Genomic DNA, 16,020 nt, shown 5'->3' with positions numbered 1-16,020 from the left:
ACCAACTTTTGAAGGTTTCATTTCATCCTCACTACTGTATTTAATCATGAAATATATATATATATATATTTATATATAAGGCTTTTTATAATTAGAACAGTATCTGGTACATACGGCGAAACTAATCATCTCAGGATTATGAGATCTTTAGCTTGTAATTAGAGATACAAGTTCTGTATTTGTATATTCTCATGAGAAGAAATGAGAGCTGCTTCTCCTAATTATAAGAAAATACTTCATAATTGCAAGAATTACTCGCAACGTCCTGCAAAAACGCTCACAAGGTGCTGAAGCTGTTTCCTTGTAATCATTAAATACAGATCTCATAGTTATGAAATGCACATAGATTCTAACCTTAACTACAATAAATAGTGATTATGAGAAAATATCTCCAATAAGTTACTCGTCTTGTATTTATGAGATATGGGTCCTGTTATAAGGAACTCATTTCACACATTTGAGATATTTCGTGATGATGAATATTTAGTTTTTTTATCTGCTCCCTACATATGTAGACATTTTATTATGCTCAAACATGAACTCATACTAGATTGAGAAAATATATTTTTTGTAATTTTGAGATACAGATCTCACAAATATGATAAATATAGGCTGCGAATGTATTAGGTGCAATGACATGATTACCAATAAGACTTAACGGTGTCTAATACAGTCGGGGTAAAATGTATCAACCACTTACCCTGTGTGTCAGCTGCTTTTTGGTCATTTTTATTAACTTTCAATTTATTTTGGAATACGCACCTCAGAAGTGAAAAGCCTCAAGGCGAGACCTGCGATACTTCTTGTGTTAGTCCACATTTAGCTTGAGATGAATATCAGAACGAACAAGCCTTGAAGAAGTCATGGATTCTGTGTTGCTTCAGCGAGGAGCTGAGTCAGCAGTCAGAGAATGAACAACAATACATTTGGGCTTGTCAGGCCTGCCTATATTGTTTAAGGAGAAATACTGGCCCAAAGTGCTTTCATTACATGCAGGGCTAATGAGACATTTCAAGTGAAGAAGACTCGCGTGCTTTATCCACGCAGCTCGCAGTATCTCCTGTAGCTGCATCGTCTCCCATTCGAAAATGCCTGCAGTGTGCGCGGCTGCTTGTGCCCGAGAATTGTTTGCGCGAGTTCTGCAAGCTGTGCAAATGTCTCCCCACGGATGTCAAATAGATTCTAATTAGCTCTGCAGAATTTAATGAACATAGCGCAGGTTGATCACGGGGGGGGGTAGCGCCCCGGCTGAATGCACGTGTGACCAATTGCACGTTTCCACAGCTCAGAGGGGTTTGCTGCAGCACAACATCTCTCCGGGCACATTCTCGCTCTCTTTTTCCCCAGGAAGGTATTTTCCTTAAGGCAACGAGGAAGCCAAGTGAGCATGTTTAACCTCTTCTACTCCACCCGTCATACCCATTTCCTGTCTTTTAGGGGGTGGTTACTTTTGTACTTTTTTTTAAGCACTTTGAGAACCACACACCGAGTGCCATCTAGTCCCGTAACAATCTAGACAATAAATAGCACGACAGGTAAGATAAAACACAGTGCAGTGGACACAGACACCATTCCACCAGCTGAATTACCTCATGTGTCCATGCATAGAATCCATGTCGACATGCTCCCGAATAAGCTCTCATCCAAATCTCTTTAGGATTTTGGTCACATTAAAAACAAAAAGGGCTCAGTGTTGCGCTCCAGGGAGTAGGATTATTTTTTACACATGCAATTAAAATGCAGCTGCGGCACACACAGAGCAAATCAGATTTCTCTTTACCTGCCGAGTTTGAATTTGAAGGGAACACTCTCACATTTTTGGAAATGTGCCTGATTGCCATCTTACCCAGAGTCGGATGAGGAGATCAATATCAATTCAAGAGCTGTCAGTCCAGTGCAGAGATCGAGGACTAGCTTAGCTAAGCATAAAGACAGGAAACGTCACAGCTAGTGTTGCATCGTGTTAATTATAGAATGTAAAAACAAGTTAAGTCCAATTTCCACATTTCCTAAATATACATTTAGCGTGAGAACGCCAGACGCTCAAGTACGGTATCGTATTATTTATAGTAACATTTTTCCATCTTCAGCTTTGGGGCTGAAATGAACTATGGGCCCCTGTGAACGCCTCCACATACAGACTGTAAATATAAGACAGAGCCAATGTGTCAGAACAGGGAGTGTGGAGCTTGAAAGATGTGGGTGTTTATCTGGCAGAGAGTGTCTTTTGAAAAGATGCTATCAAGTTGGATTATGGGTAATGTAGGATCCATCGTTTTTTGCAGCTTGACTAATAGGAGGGACTAAAAGTCAGGAAGTCTGCACATGTTCAATGTCAAAATACTTTATGGAGGAGCAACACTAAATCCCTGAAGAAGACTTTACACTGAAACGGCAATGATTTTGCACCATGTAAGAATCATTTATTTGTCAATTAGTATTAAAATCACAGACGTTCTGCATGATAAGGCCTCAACACATTCAATGACAATGATGCCTTAGGGCTTTACCATTTCAGTTCACACTGTTCTTCAATAGGGCGTATTGCCAAAGTCATTTGTGATGAATGTATTAACAACAAAGTCACATGGACAACCTGGAGATTCTGGACCCCCTGGAGGTTTTTTGTGGCCCTAGGGAAGATGTCTGGTTTGTCAAGTTGGCAATCAGCCTTGCTCATTTCATGTTGCTTTGTTTTTGTCTTACAGTTCAGAGGAAACCCCATTTTACAGTTGAAGCTCATCGTTTTTTAATTGTATCTCAGATTCTACATTCAAAACATATGATCTGTGGAGAACAAGCTTTTGAATTGCTGCCTGAATGAGTTCAAACAGCTCAAGCAGCCAGCTTGAGTCTGCCGTTAAACACGCATGGCACACTCCTCTCGCTGCAACGTGTATGCAATGCACCCTTTTGATCGTGGCGGTGTTGCCAAGCCGTCGGTGTGCTGCTCAGTCTTTGATGTCACCTGCCATTGCCGTTGCTGTACTGTCACTGTGTGTCAACAGCTGCTGCTGCTAAAGCACTTCGTTAGCGCTGGAAAATTGTAATAATATTACAGAATTATTCACACATTCAAGTTTGATACTTAAGTAACAGTTTGCTTATACTATTGTATTTATACTGAATGGCATTATGTCATTTTTACTTCGGTACCTTTACTTAAAGTCACTCTAAGGATCATTTTGATGTTTAGGACACAGTCTCACTTTAACACTGAAGCCTATATACCACCTACATAAGCAAACAACACCATCACCGAGGAGATTGTCTATTTCTGAATCATTCTGAATGCGAGTCATTGGTGCAAATCTGGCAAAATCATGCAGAATTCACCAGAAACTCCATCAGCTCAGACTCCAGCGGTGCCTTCAGCAGCGACACAGCCTGCCGCGGAGAGACCCAGATCCAGCTTCGCTATCGTAACAACACTATCGTAACAACCCAAAATGAATTCAATCGTCGCAGTAGCTTTAAGTTAAGGAACTGAACGAGTCTCCATGTGAGTGGTGACCAGCTACATCTCATCTGGATTTGCGAGAGCTGTTTGGTACGTGACGTAAGAGCAGCCCTCATACCACCAGACTGTGATACCGCCAGCCATCGCACAAACACAGAATACATATATAGATGAAGCGGCTCGTCCTAGATCAGTGCGTTGTTTCCTTTGATGCTGTGAGACAAATATCTCTCAGTGTCTAAGTAAACCACCAGGAGAAGACTTGTTGTTCGGGAGAGAAGTCACATCTCATCACAGAGTTTCTCACTAAAAATCAGAAAGACCCAGATAACACATTTATTATATTATCTACTTCAAACAATGCCCCCGAATGATTAAGTTGGGCAACATCTGTGTGTGACTGGTATCGAATGAAATAATAATTCGCATCGTGGAGGAGCTTTGTTGATTGAGTCCATTCAAGCTGTTATCAAAGCCGTGTTGTTGCACTCTGTCTTTGCTTTCAGTCTCGTTAGCTTCCTGTTTGTTAAGCTCTCCAAACTCGATCTGCGGTGACCTTAAAGAGTGTTTTTTTCTTCTTGTCTGTCACCATCAAAGCCCATGAAAAATCTCAACCCATCAATGTGTTCGTGACGATCACAAGCGAACGTCAGCAGCTTTTGTCATTGTCAAAATGCCATTTAAACATGTCAGAGAGACACTTTATTTGATTTGTGTTACTAATATGGAGAGCAGGGCTGTATTATTTAAAACAAAGAGGTCAAGTGTGTATTGTTCCTGTTAATGTGGAGTTTAAGAGGACATTTACAATCATCCGTGCTGGGTTCTAAAAGCTGATTCAGCCTGTAAACCATTGTGTAAGGAGATACCATTCAGAGAGAAGATAATTGTTCATTTGAATTAAAAATGAAATGTGAAAAATGTTCTTCCTTGTAAAACACTTTATTAAGTTGGACAGGTGTGTGTGTGTGTGGGGGGGGGACTCATCACTTCAATACTTCTGTTCCAGATTCTATAATCACACACATTTGCAATAGCACTAAGTGACTAATTACTAAAACTCCAGCAATGGAACACAGTCTTCACCAACAGCATGCTGGGTGTTTCACTCCAGACGTCCAGATAAAGATGGGGAAGAAAACGATTTGATATTGTTGTTTATTCGGTATTGCAGTGTTTAGCTGTCAACAAACTTCATTTCCCACAAAGTCCCTAGACTGCAGCAGAGGAAAGGGCATCACCTTTAAAAGAAGAGGTGAATGTCTTCGGCTAGTTCAGACATGGTTAACAACAACAACATGACACCAGCTGGAGAAAGAAGAAAGCTTACGACACTTTTAATGATGCCAGCGCGTTGGAGCTGTAAGGGTGCCAAGCCCCAGCAAACAAACAAAAAGGGCCAAAGTTGAACCTGGTTTTTGTCACAATGCAACAGGTCCAACTAGGCACTGCAACGTCCAAATACCTTCAGGTGACAGTGTTTCTACTGTTTCCTGTCTACTGAGGAGACAGAGTTTAAATGACTGTTACTGTGAAAACGTTATAGATTATCACAAAGGGTCGCAAAAGGACTCAAATTATAAGATCAAGTGAAGAAGAAACTCTTTTATCTGAGAATATGGGATTATTAGGGAACCACAGGAACTCCTTTTTCAAGAAACACAGACGACGTAGATGTTTTATGAGAGAATATCAGTACTGATACGTCAAGTATTGTATTATTTTCCAAACATGACTTTATGAGTGCGTTTCTATAGATTGAATAGAACTCTCATTCTGCCTGCTCAGAGCAGACCACTGTGTGTTTTCACCTCCCATTAATGCCTTCAGCTTTATTTTGCCTCCTCACTACCACCAGAAGTAAGTAACTCTGCACAGTAATGGGAAAAAAAAGTTAAAATAGTCCCATTAAACTGGTAATTAGCTGCGTAATAAAGTCACAGCAAGACAAAACTGCGGAGCACGTGTTGTTGAACATGAGTGATGGCATTAGTCAAGGCAGCACTGTGTCTCTGTGAGCTCCTTTAAATGGGGGCTTTGGGAGGTAAGGAGAACCTGCTGCCGCCTAACCGGCAAATACATTTCAGTTTTTTTTCCTCAGGTGTTAATGATGATAGGAAAAAAATGACACTGGTGTCATCCTCTAAAATACAGCTCAAATCTGTCCAGTCTGTGGAGACGGGACGCCGCCTAGCCAACCACAGCTAATCTGCAGCTTAAGTGAAAAAAAGAGAAGTTGGAGAGGAATATCCACATTTGTCTTTTTCAGTCATTCTCATTATGTCACTCTTAGTGTGACTCATTGCTCCGCTGTCATCTAAAATCTTCCACATGATGTGAACCTCAAATGCACCGGCGTTGGCTGTCGCCCTCTGACAGCTGTGCTGTGTTTGTTTCTCTGCCGCACTGTCAGTCGGGGGAGGTTATGTTTAACACCAGGCGGGCCCCATGTGGGCTTTAATGCCTCCGCCTAATTACAGACCTCAGCTGTGAGAAAACGCCTGGCTGTGATTGCCTTCTCTTCACCTTTTCCTCGTCCCAGTGATTGAGCTTGAAGCCGGGCTGACCCGGGCTGGTGGGCCACTTCGTGTCTGACAGACACAAGTTTTAAGTGTGGCTCTGGCTGAGCTGAGCTGACCTTGCTGAGTTTATTCCAAAGCATTCCTTTCCCACCATTTCCTTTGATAATTAACTTTTCATCTGGGAGCTGCAGGAGAGATTATCTTCTGGACAGGGAGCACAATCAAGCACTATTACTGTCATGTTGTCAGTGTGCTCTGCCTCTCTCCATAGGACAGAATGATAAAGGACCTCTACTTTGTTTCCTTCCTGCTGAACTAGAGTGATAGATGAAGTAAATGTGTGCAGATTATTTGCTGGTGTCATTTTATGTTTGCTATGACAACCATCTCTTTCCCTGATCGAAACACAAGAAAAGCGAAGGCTTTTGTCTGCTCCACTTACAATTAATCTGCCACTGAATGTGGACTCTGGGTGTTTGTTTGAGCTTTTACATCATCATCTGGGCATAAAAGCTCAGTGCGAAGCAGAAAAGTGTGTCCATAACCCCATAAAATCACCCAAGGTTGTGTTGCAATCCAAAACCACATGTCTGCGTTTTCACTTTTAGTGGAGGGTCTTGTTGTCAGAGTTAGGAAGAGTCTAGGAATTGTTTCTTGAGTTACTGTTAGTCACGTTGACAAAATTGTCCAAGTAAGTTGTACTGTTACATGTTGTGTCAAGTGTAAAATAGTATTATCTGTAATGTGTAATAGGTCAAGTAACGCAGCTTGGGCAATGCCCACGGCGTCTGATACCGAAGCACTGAGGCAGCCTTTAGCGTCTGTATGAGGCTCTCAACTAACTTTGATTTAAACCTATCCACACCATTATTCAACGGTCAGAGCAACTGACTTAGCTAAACTAGTCGAACGTCCAAGCACAGCGGGTTGGAGAGGAGGATGTATGGGTCAACAAACGCAGGACTTTCATCTAGGAAACAGCTGTTTGTGTCCCATGTAAACCCAAGTGAATGTTGAGTTGTTGCACTGTAATTTTGTATAAATTCTGGACTAACAGCGTAGTTTTACCAAACAAACATACTTATTTGAACCCAAACCCAATCTTTTCTGAAGCCGAACCAAGTGGTTTTGTTACCTGAACCTAATTATGTAGTTTGGTAAGAGTAAACATAAAAACCAAGTTATCCTAAATTGGAAATTTTGAAAAGACATAACGAGCAGGACCTGTACATTTCCTGTGAACACAGAAGTTTATTTTGAAAAGACACTCATGTAACGAGCAGAAACTGTAGGTCTCCTGTGAACACAGAAGTTTATTTTGAAAATACAGTGTATGCATGTCACGAGCAGGAACCTGCATGTTTCCTGTGAACATAGGAGTTTATTTTGAAAGGCACAAAGCATGTAATGAGAAGAAACAGTATGTTTTCCTTGAACACAGAATTTTATTTAGAAAAGACACTGTATATATGTAGCAAGCGGTACCTGCACGTGTCATGTGAACACATAAGTTTATTTTGAAAAGACACTGTATGCATGTAAGGAGCAGAAACTCTAGGTTTTGTGAAGAAGTACATTTATTTTGAAAAAACACTGTATGAATGTAAAGAGCAGGAACCTGTACGTTTTTCAGTGAACACAGAAGTTTATTTTGAAAATAAATGCATATTACGAGATGAAACTGACACCGTCCTATAGTCAGAACCTCAATGAGTCAAAAACTGATGCTAAAGCCAGCTGGGGCCACTGACTATAATTTGTATGATTGACATTGACAAAAAGAATACTATTTATGTATTAAAAGTGTTGGTCGTGTCATGATTTGATGATCAATATGATATGTGTAAGGCGCATGCTGAGAGTTGTATAAATGGAGCTTAGATTTCTAAATCTACAAGAAAAAAAAAAAGAAAATAACAAAGCCCATATATTTGTTTGCTTCTTGCAACTTTGAGCTCAAAAGAGGTAATCAGACATTTCTCCATCTCCAGCGTGAGTGATGTAAAATAAATGCATTGACTCATAAGGCTCTCTTGCCGATGAACGTTTTGTGCTCTAAGCTTAATTAAGCACTTGGCATTCTGCCGGCTCACCGTCTGTCCACAGAGCAGCCGTGCCATTTCACTCCGTGTCATTTGTGCCACTCACACTGCTCTGCTGTCATCTGATGCTGCTACTTTTTAACATGAAACTGTGTACAAAAACAGTTTGTGGCATTCAGATAACACGCTGATGGTATTTTCAGCACTTGGTAAAAACTCATTTTAAATTTCAACTGAGATGTTTTGTGCAGATTAAGTCAGTTTAACTGCTCCAAATGGAATGGACTGTGCTCATACCTGGCTCTGGAAACTCATTTCTGTTGTCAGGTGAAAATCACTTGTATTTCAAAATGCCAGCATTTCATCAACTTGTTCAATTTGATCACACAGATTTTGAATTTTATCCAGTAGGGTTTGCAGGTTTGGAGGAATGATGCTCTGTCCGAATACTGATGTTGACAATGTTTAGTTTGGGCTGTTATTATGAAATACTTAATTGATGCATTACCATTTCGTACCAACCTTATTTGAGCTTTACTGCCAATTTGGTAACTAAACAGAATGGATTCACATTTGTTTCTCAATGCGTCTTAGCTGTACACAGTCATTGCAATTAAAATATGATATTATTGCAAAATTGTCAACTGTGAGTAGCTCCTCAACATTTATGCTGTGTGGTTTATCGTGAGATAACACGTGTCCATCAATACCACACAAACAAATAGTGGTTTTGCATGTTGGCATTTATGGGGGTTACGAGTAAAAATAGAGGGACTCACAGGAGAAGATTAATGGAATAATTGTTAAAACTTGAGATCGAGATATCCTGACTTTTAGTCCTAAGCATGTGGTCAAGCTCTGAAAATGATGGATCATATCTCATAATCTAGTTGGTCATTGGAAGAAGGGTTTGGAGGTAAAATGCATGGATGGGTAAGTGAATGATGCCAGAGTCTGTGTTTGAAGCGAGTAATATTTCTCATTGGAAAGTCAAGAGGTGTCAGTCAAAAGCTGGAAGGTCTCAATGTGGGTTTGTTTTTGAAATCTTGATCTTATATTTTCTGTATGATTATAAAATTGTACAGGGACTGTGTGTGATTAGGTTTAGGCCACCAAACCTGAGCACTCAAGGTTAGGGAGAGATTGTGGTTTTGGTTTATCATTATTCAACGGAACACATCGTGCCTTGTGCTTCGAGCCTCTGCAAAATTAAACCAAGACCATGAGCTGTGAGTACCTTAACACAAAAAAGTCCAATCATTCTTTAGTTTCTACAAACAGATGATGTCTAGCAACAGCATTTTTGGAGCAGATTTTCTTTTATTCACTTTTAAAGGGGTGATCACAGAACGTTTGCGAAGCGCTACCACAATGCACCCAACAGCTTGTTGTGTTAGACATGTTGAGTAGATATGCCCAAATCAAGCAAAGTTATGCTCCATATAAAATAGGTTAGAAATGAATCAGTTTGACCACAGGTTAGACCTCCTGCCCCGGTCTTCTTCAAACCTTTTGGTTGTGTCCCTCTGTACTTAGCTCCTAGCCCCTGTCAAGGCAGAATGAATACAAATAGGGGAGGTGAGGGGTTAATGTGCCAGCCCCCCCCCCCCCCCCCCCCCGCCCCGAGCAGTGGGAGTGCTGCTGTTAATGAAGTGCTTCCTCTGTGCTCAGTAAGAGATGACAGTATGGGAAAAACCTGATCTGAAAAAATTTAACTAAACGATGGCATCTCTATCAAATACTGGCCAAACATGTATTAGCTACATCTATTTTTTTGTTAATGTTAAGACACTGGTTGAGTGACAGGTAGAACAGCACAAAATTGCACCAGCACTGACTGGTAGTCAAATCAAGAAAACAAACGGTGGGCATCATTTTTTTTGGACTAATCATATTGTTGTTACAGCAGCCTATCACCATGCAGTTACAGCAGGCCACGTCCAGTAAATGCACCGAATGACCTTACAGGCACAGAATGTGCTAGGTCTTTACAACCTAGTGAAAAAGAACTGGTGATACTGGTGTGTCAAAGCAAATAGGTAATACTATAAAGAACCAGTTATTTATTTGTGTAAATGTAATAATTTTTTATCGGAATTTCTATTTCTTATTAGGCTAAGCTTTTCAGCTGATCAGTTTGTACGGCCCCTTTTAAGAAATGCCATTCAGATATCAGAGACTATTTGCATTAGGGACTGTTGTCAGAGGATATTCTTGTTTGATGCCTGACAACTATTAGCACAGAAATACTAGAAAGTGCTGACATTCATCTCATAAATATGTACACTTATATATGGCTGAACAATCGGAGAAAAAGTAAGTATGTACTTAATTATCTTTTAGAAATTTAACTGCAGTGTTTGTGGTATACAAAATATGCTGGAATGAAAAGTGGCACAGGAAAACCAGTACAGAGCTGGAAAGACTGTCAGACCCTGCTGCAATAAAATGAGAGGTGATATACTTATAAGGTCACAGCTGCATAGTTTACCATTTATGGTGAACGAACAACTAGACCATCCGACCATTCTGCTGAGCACTTGCTACTGTAGCTGCATAAGCTAACATTAGCTTCACAGAGTGCCACGACAAGTTTATATTACCCTCACAGACTGACAGGACAAGTTTATATCAGCTTCACAGACTAACAGGACAAGTTTATGTTAGCTTTGCAGACTGAGAGGATACGTTTATGTTAGCTTTGCAGACTGAAAGGGCACGTTTATGTTAGCTTTGCAGACTGAGAGGACACGTTTATGTTAGCTTTGCAGACTGAAAGGGCACGTTTATGTTAGCTTTGCAGACTGAGAGGACACGTTTATGTTAGCTTCGCAGACTGAAAGGGCACGTTTATGTTAGCTTTGCAGACTGAGAGGACACGTTTATGTTAGCTTTGCAGACTGAAAGGGCACGTTTACGTTAGCTTTGCAGACTGAGAGGACAAGTTTATATTAGCTTCACAGACTAACAGGACAAGTTTATGTTAGCTTCACAGACTAACAGGACAAGTTTATGTTAGCTTTGCAGACTGAAAGGGCACGTTTACGTTAGCTTTGCAGACTGAGAGGACACGTTTATGTTAGCTTTGCAGACTGAAAGGGCACGTTTACGTTAGCTTTGCAGACTGAGAGGACACGTTTATGTTAGCTTTGCAGACTCAAAGGGCACGTTGACGTTAGCTTTGCAGACTGAGAGGACACGTTTATGTTAGCTTTGCAGACTGAAAGGGCACGTTTACGTTAGCTTTGCAGACTGAGAGGACACGTTTATGTTAGCTTTGCAGACTGAAAGGGCACGTTTATGTTAGCTTTGCAGACTGAAAGGGCACGTTTACGTTAGCTTTGCAGACTGACATGACAAGTTTACTTTAGCTTCATAGACTGCCACGACAAGTTTATATCAGCTTCACAGACTAACAGGACACGTTTACGTTAGCTTTGCAGACTGAGAGGACAAGTTCCCGTTAGCTTTGCAGACTGACAGGACAAGTTTACGTTAGTTTTTCAGACTGACAGGACAAGTTTACATTAACTTTGCAGACTGACATAACATATTTAAATGAGGGTATTGCGCGAAACATTAACATTATGTAGTTTCAAATAGTAATGGAGGGATTCTGACTCTATGTTCACCTGCTATCTGTCATTCACACTCAACAACTACTGAGCTACCCAGCCTGATATCCAAAGTTTACGTAAGGCCGGTACTTAGATCGTAGTTGTAGAATAACATTGCAAAAAGACGTGAGTAAGAAAGTGTGTTGTCCAACATTTTATTAGCTACTAGTGTGTAAATTATCATAATAGCTTATGAAATGAACCATTGCTGATTTACACTAGTGTGTTAAGTAACATTAATCTCACTCTTTAAAATGCTAATTTTGATATGGAAGTAATCCTGTAAAGGTATATTTGATCAAATAAACATTTGTATGCTCCTCATCATTTTACATTAGGGTTCTTTTCGTAGGTCTCTTAGGTTTCTTATGTCTGTGTTTTTCAGATGGTGTCTATAATGTATCTCTTGGCGATATGACTTAGTTATGTATGCAGTTTATTTTTGGGACATAGTGCTTTAAAATGAAGCTTTGACTAATCTTCACACATCCTGGGGAGAGCCTGCTAGGCATGCTCCTCTCCTCGGCTCCTTTGAGGTGAGAGATGAGAAGGAAAGAAAAAAAGGGGTAACCAAAGAGAAATGAGAGGGACTGGAGGGGTGAGGAGGGGAGGAGAAAGCAGCGGCAGGGCCTGTGGTCATCCTACAGGGTGTATGAGGCTGCCAGAGGCCTTGTAATCCTCCCACACCGCTGCCCTCCTTTCCTCTCTGTCATCCCCTCTACCTCACCATGACAAACCGGATCTGTTCTCCATCAAAGACCCACAGGCTACCTCTCCTCTTTGCCCCCCTTTCTTACCTAGCAGTCCTCATCCCATTTGTCATTTACACTGCCTCGGTCTTGGTCAGCTCGCAGAGACAGGCTGTCGCTGCCAGGCTTGGCCGCCGAGCTCATAGGCCTGGCAAGAGAGGAGCCACCAGTTCCCGCCGTGGCAGCATTTAGAAAGCCACTTAATGGGTTTAGGAGCATTTGCTAATTTGTCAACACGTTTCGGATGTGGAACCCGCTGCCAGGCTGGTTGGTCTGGCACTTGACTGGGAGGTATCCCTATTGGCCAACCATTTCTGGAGCCATGGGTGAATTCAAAGGCCTTTGCATACTTGACAATTTCTATGTTGGCACTTAAGGCAGCAGATCTCAATGTTGAATGACTTACAAACAGGATCATTATTTTAGTGTCCAGGGTTTTAATCGATGGGAGAAAGAATACAGTTATGGGAGACAATAATACCTTATTTTGCAGGATGGATGGTGTCTAAACAGGAGGCGTAGCAACGAGTAGCAAATATCAGCAGAGCCGCTTCAGTGCTCAATTTGTGTCTACACAGGATGCTCTGTCTGTGTGGCTCTCAGCCCCAAGTCCTTTGGTTATACTGAAAACGTAACAGCTCACAAATAATAGCTTCATTGTTAAAAGAGGCTCATTAATTACCCTAAACAGCGGGTCCCTGTAGTTTTTCGAAAGTGTCACAAGAAAAATACATTGTGCATTTGTCGGGGACTATTTTCAACAGCGGATTAGTCCATATTTTGTGCTCTAGTGTCTCGTGTTTATTTCTAGCAGCAGTATGGTGTATGTGGCATTCAGTCAAAATAAACAGTGTGTTCATGGTCACCCAGTGCAACAGTGATGCTCATTGATGTGTTTCAGAAGATGTTTCAGACTTTCAAAACGCACACAATTGTTGTTGACATGCACATGATGTCGTTCTCAAGCAGGCTTTATCCATTTTCTTTTTAAAAGAATTGGCAACAGAGACACTTTTTATTGGTCAGACCTCACTCAAAAAGCTCATTGAAAAATACTTGTTTAGCTCAGTACAACTGTAATGCAATACTAAAGCTAATAAGCACTGAGAGAACAACCTGCTATTTAATACTGAAGACCCTTCAGATGAATTCAGATGAGAGCTGAAGTCCCTTCTTAATTTCACCAATTTAACTGACTTAAACACTGAAGGGTACATGTTTGTAAGATTTAAGACGTGTAGATTCATATTTTGAACTCTCAATCCTGATTAAATGAATTGTCAAAAACTTTTGAAGTCAAGTTGAAATTTGTTTTTTTTCTCTTGTTTTTTTCTCATCTATCCAGGGTTTCTAAGCACAGGAGACCAGGCAGCCAAGGGCAACTACGGGCTGCTGGATCAAATCCAGGCTCTCAGGTGGATCAAAGAAAACATCCAGGCCTTCAAAGGAGACCCAAAGAGGGTGACCATTTTTGGCTCTGGTGCCGGAGCATCGTGCGTCAGCCTGCTCACCCTCTCACATTACTCAGAAGGTACGTCTTGCTCTCTCACAGGCATGCGTAACCACACAGAGATGTGCTCGCACTCAAACGGGCTTCTCATCATTTTGTCATTTCTGCTATATACGTGCATCTACGGGTGCTTTTAATACATGGGCTTCACACGAACATGTCCACAGTGACCTCTGGAGCGTTTCACTGGATTGTTTCATTTAAAGGTTCAGTAGGTAACCTTTAAACAATAACACTCACTAAAACTAAAATAACTTGTTGTCATATTTGCTCAAACTGTCACGATATATTGCTAGTAGTGCATGAGACAGATAATTAATAGATAATAATTTGCTTTATTTTAGTGTCACTATCAGGAAGACATTTCTCCTCGCGCACAAGAAATATTTAATGGAAAATTGACATGAAATATCATTTTCATTCAAAAACCCAATTTAGCAACTCAAGATAAACTCTAATGACCTGATTGCCTTTGCATGTGTTGTTTTTCCTGTTCCATATTTCAATCTTTTCTAAATCCAAAGGACTGCACTTAGTAATATATTTCTTCCAAATTGACTCTCAATATTATCAACAGAAAAAACAGACTGAAGAACATTGAATTTTTGAGCCCATTTGGACTCTTCGTCCTGCTATGATTTCGACTATTGGGGTTAGGGTGGAGGGTTGCATCTATTTCACACTGAAATGAGAGCAACAAAGAGGAGAACAATAGAAAAGTTGGACGGCAACAATGTGATTGGCTCGCGGAGATCGAGGCAATAGTCAGTTGATGAAGGTGGGAGAGAGAGAGAGAGAGAGAGAGAGAGAGAGAGAGAGAGAGAGAGAGAGAGAGAGAGAGAGAGAGAGAGAGAGAGAGAATGAAGAATAAGAGTCTTCCTGAATGATTTCCGCTCAGCTTCATGAAACACTGCACAACCACAAGCACCAAAAGAAAACATCACTTTAGTAGCAAGGAGAATGCACTGAATCAGTTATTAAAATAGCCTGTTCTGTAACTTTTCATCAGATTACTCATGACATCATATTTGACACACAAGACCACTAACTAAAGTATGTGTTCATTGAAGTGTGTATCCTACCTCAGTCTGAAAGCATTAGATGATGGAGGATGGATTCTGAATTATTATACTGTATTTGCATCTTTATTACATGTATTATTAATGGTTATTTTAAATAGAAGAGTCAAAAGGTTGCTCCCTTTCTGGCTTTCAGAAATGATTAGTTGCAACTTGCATGCAATGGTTGAAATTGCCGGACCCATCTGTCAGAAAAAAAAAGAGGATTTAGAGGATTGTACCTCAAACAGTGCAGTTTCCTTCTCTGCGTGTGACCAATACGGGGTTTTTCAAATGAAAAATGCACCTTCCCACAAAATCAACCTTTTTTTATCTTGCTGCTTGTTGCAGTTAAAAGGTCTGTTTCATTTTTCGTCATGGTGGACTTGAGGGAAGTGTCTTACTTTACATTTAGATTAAAGTCCTCATGTTCTGATGGGCATCGATCACGGCAGAGAGAGTCAACGAACACGCCATGCCCCGCCAAGCCTTCTTGGTGATGCTTCTTTTTGCGTTTGCTCCTGTAAAATGGAGCTTGTGCACCAGCAACATACCAAGATCATTACTCAGTCACTCATGTATAGTTTTGTAGTTCATTTTTGACTGTAAGTCTAACTGATCTACCACGTTAGACTAACAGCGGCAGCTGTAAAAGCTTGTACACTGCTAACCAGGCCTTGTGGGAAATGTCTGCTGTGTGCTCCAAACATACTTTTCAAGTCGGCCTGGTTGAGTCACCACCACTGTGTGTTTGCATGAGTATAAATAGAACTCTGTTAAACAAAAAAAAAAACACACATAACTCCAGCGTTCCTAGTGCATTGTGGCCTACTTGCAGATTGGCAGTCTGTGAAGCTGTGCTACCAATATTCCAGGATGTGAAATCTGCCTTCGGTGTTGTTGCTATATGCACAGCAAATATCTTTTTTGCTCTGCGTTGTTCATTAGGGACACAAAGATGTAACGTCAATATGCTGCATCATCCTTTTATTTGCCTTGAAATGTTTTTATGCCGGTGTGACAGGCTCAAGACTTCTCTGTCCTACTGGGCTTGTATCGTGA

The 16,020-nt window shown here is 40.8% G+C and overlaps 1 protein-coding gene across 2 annotated transcripts in view; it reads left to right on the top strand.

Annotated features, from left to right (window-relative positions):
* nlgn4xa (neuroligin 4 X-linked a) overlaps positions 1 to 16,020 on the top strand; it is a gene marked incomplete at both ends in the record, with an annotated part of 70,495 nt that overhangs the window by 42,665 nt on the left and 11,810 nt on the right. The window contains one exon of one of the 2 annotated variants that reach the window (XM_079185315.1): positions 13,736 to 13,921. In XM_079185315.1, the coding sequence (XP_079041441.1) occupies positions 13,736 to 13,921 (186 nt within the window). Of the gene's footprint in view, positions 1 to 13,735; positions 13,949 to 16,020 lie in introns of both variants that reach the window. The other variant, XM_079185316.1, reaches the window with a different exon arrangement.

This window comes from Pholis gunnellus, assembly GCF_910591455.1.
Source record: "Pholis gunnellus genome assembly, chromosome: 24".
Classification (NCBI taxonomy): domain Eukaryota; kingdom Metazoa; phylum Chordata; class Actinopteri; order Perciformes; family Pholidae; genus Pholis; species Pholis gunnellus.
This window is presented reverse-complemented; position numbering and strand designations above follow the sequence as displayed.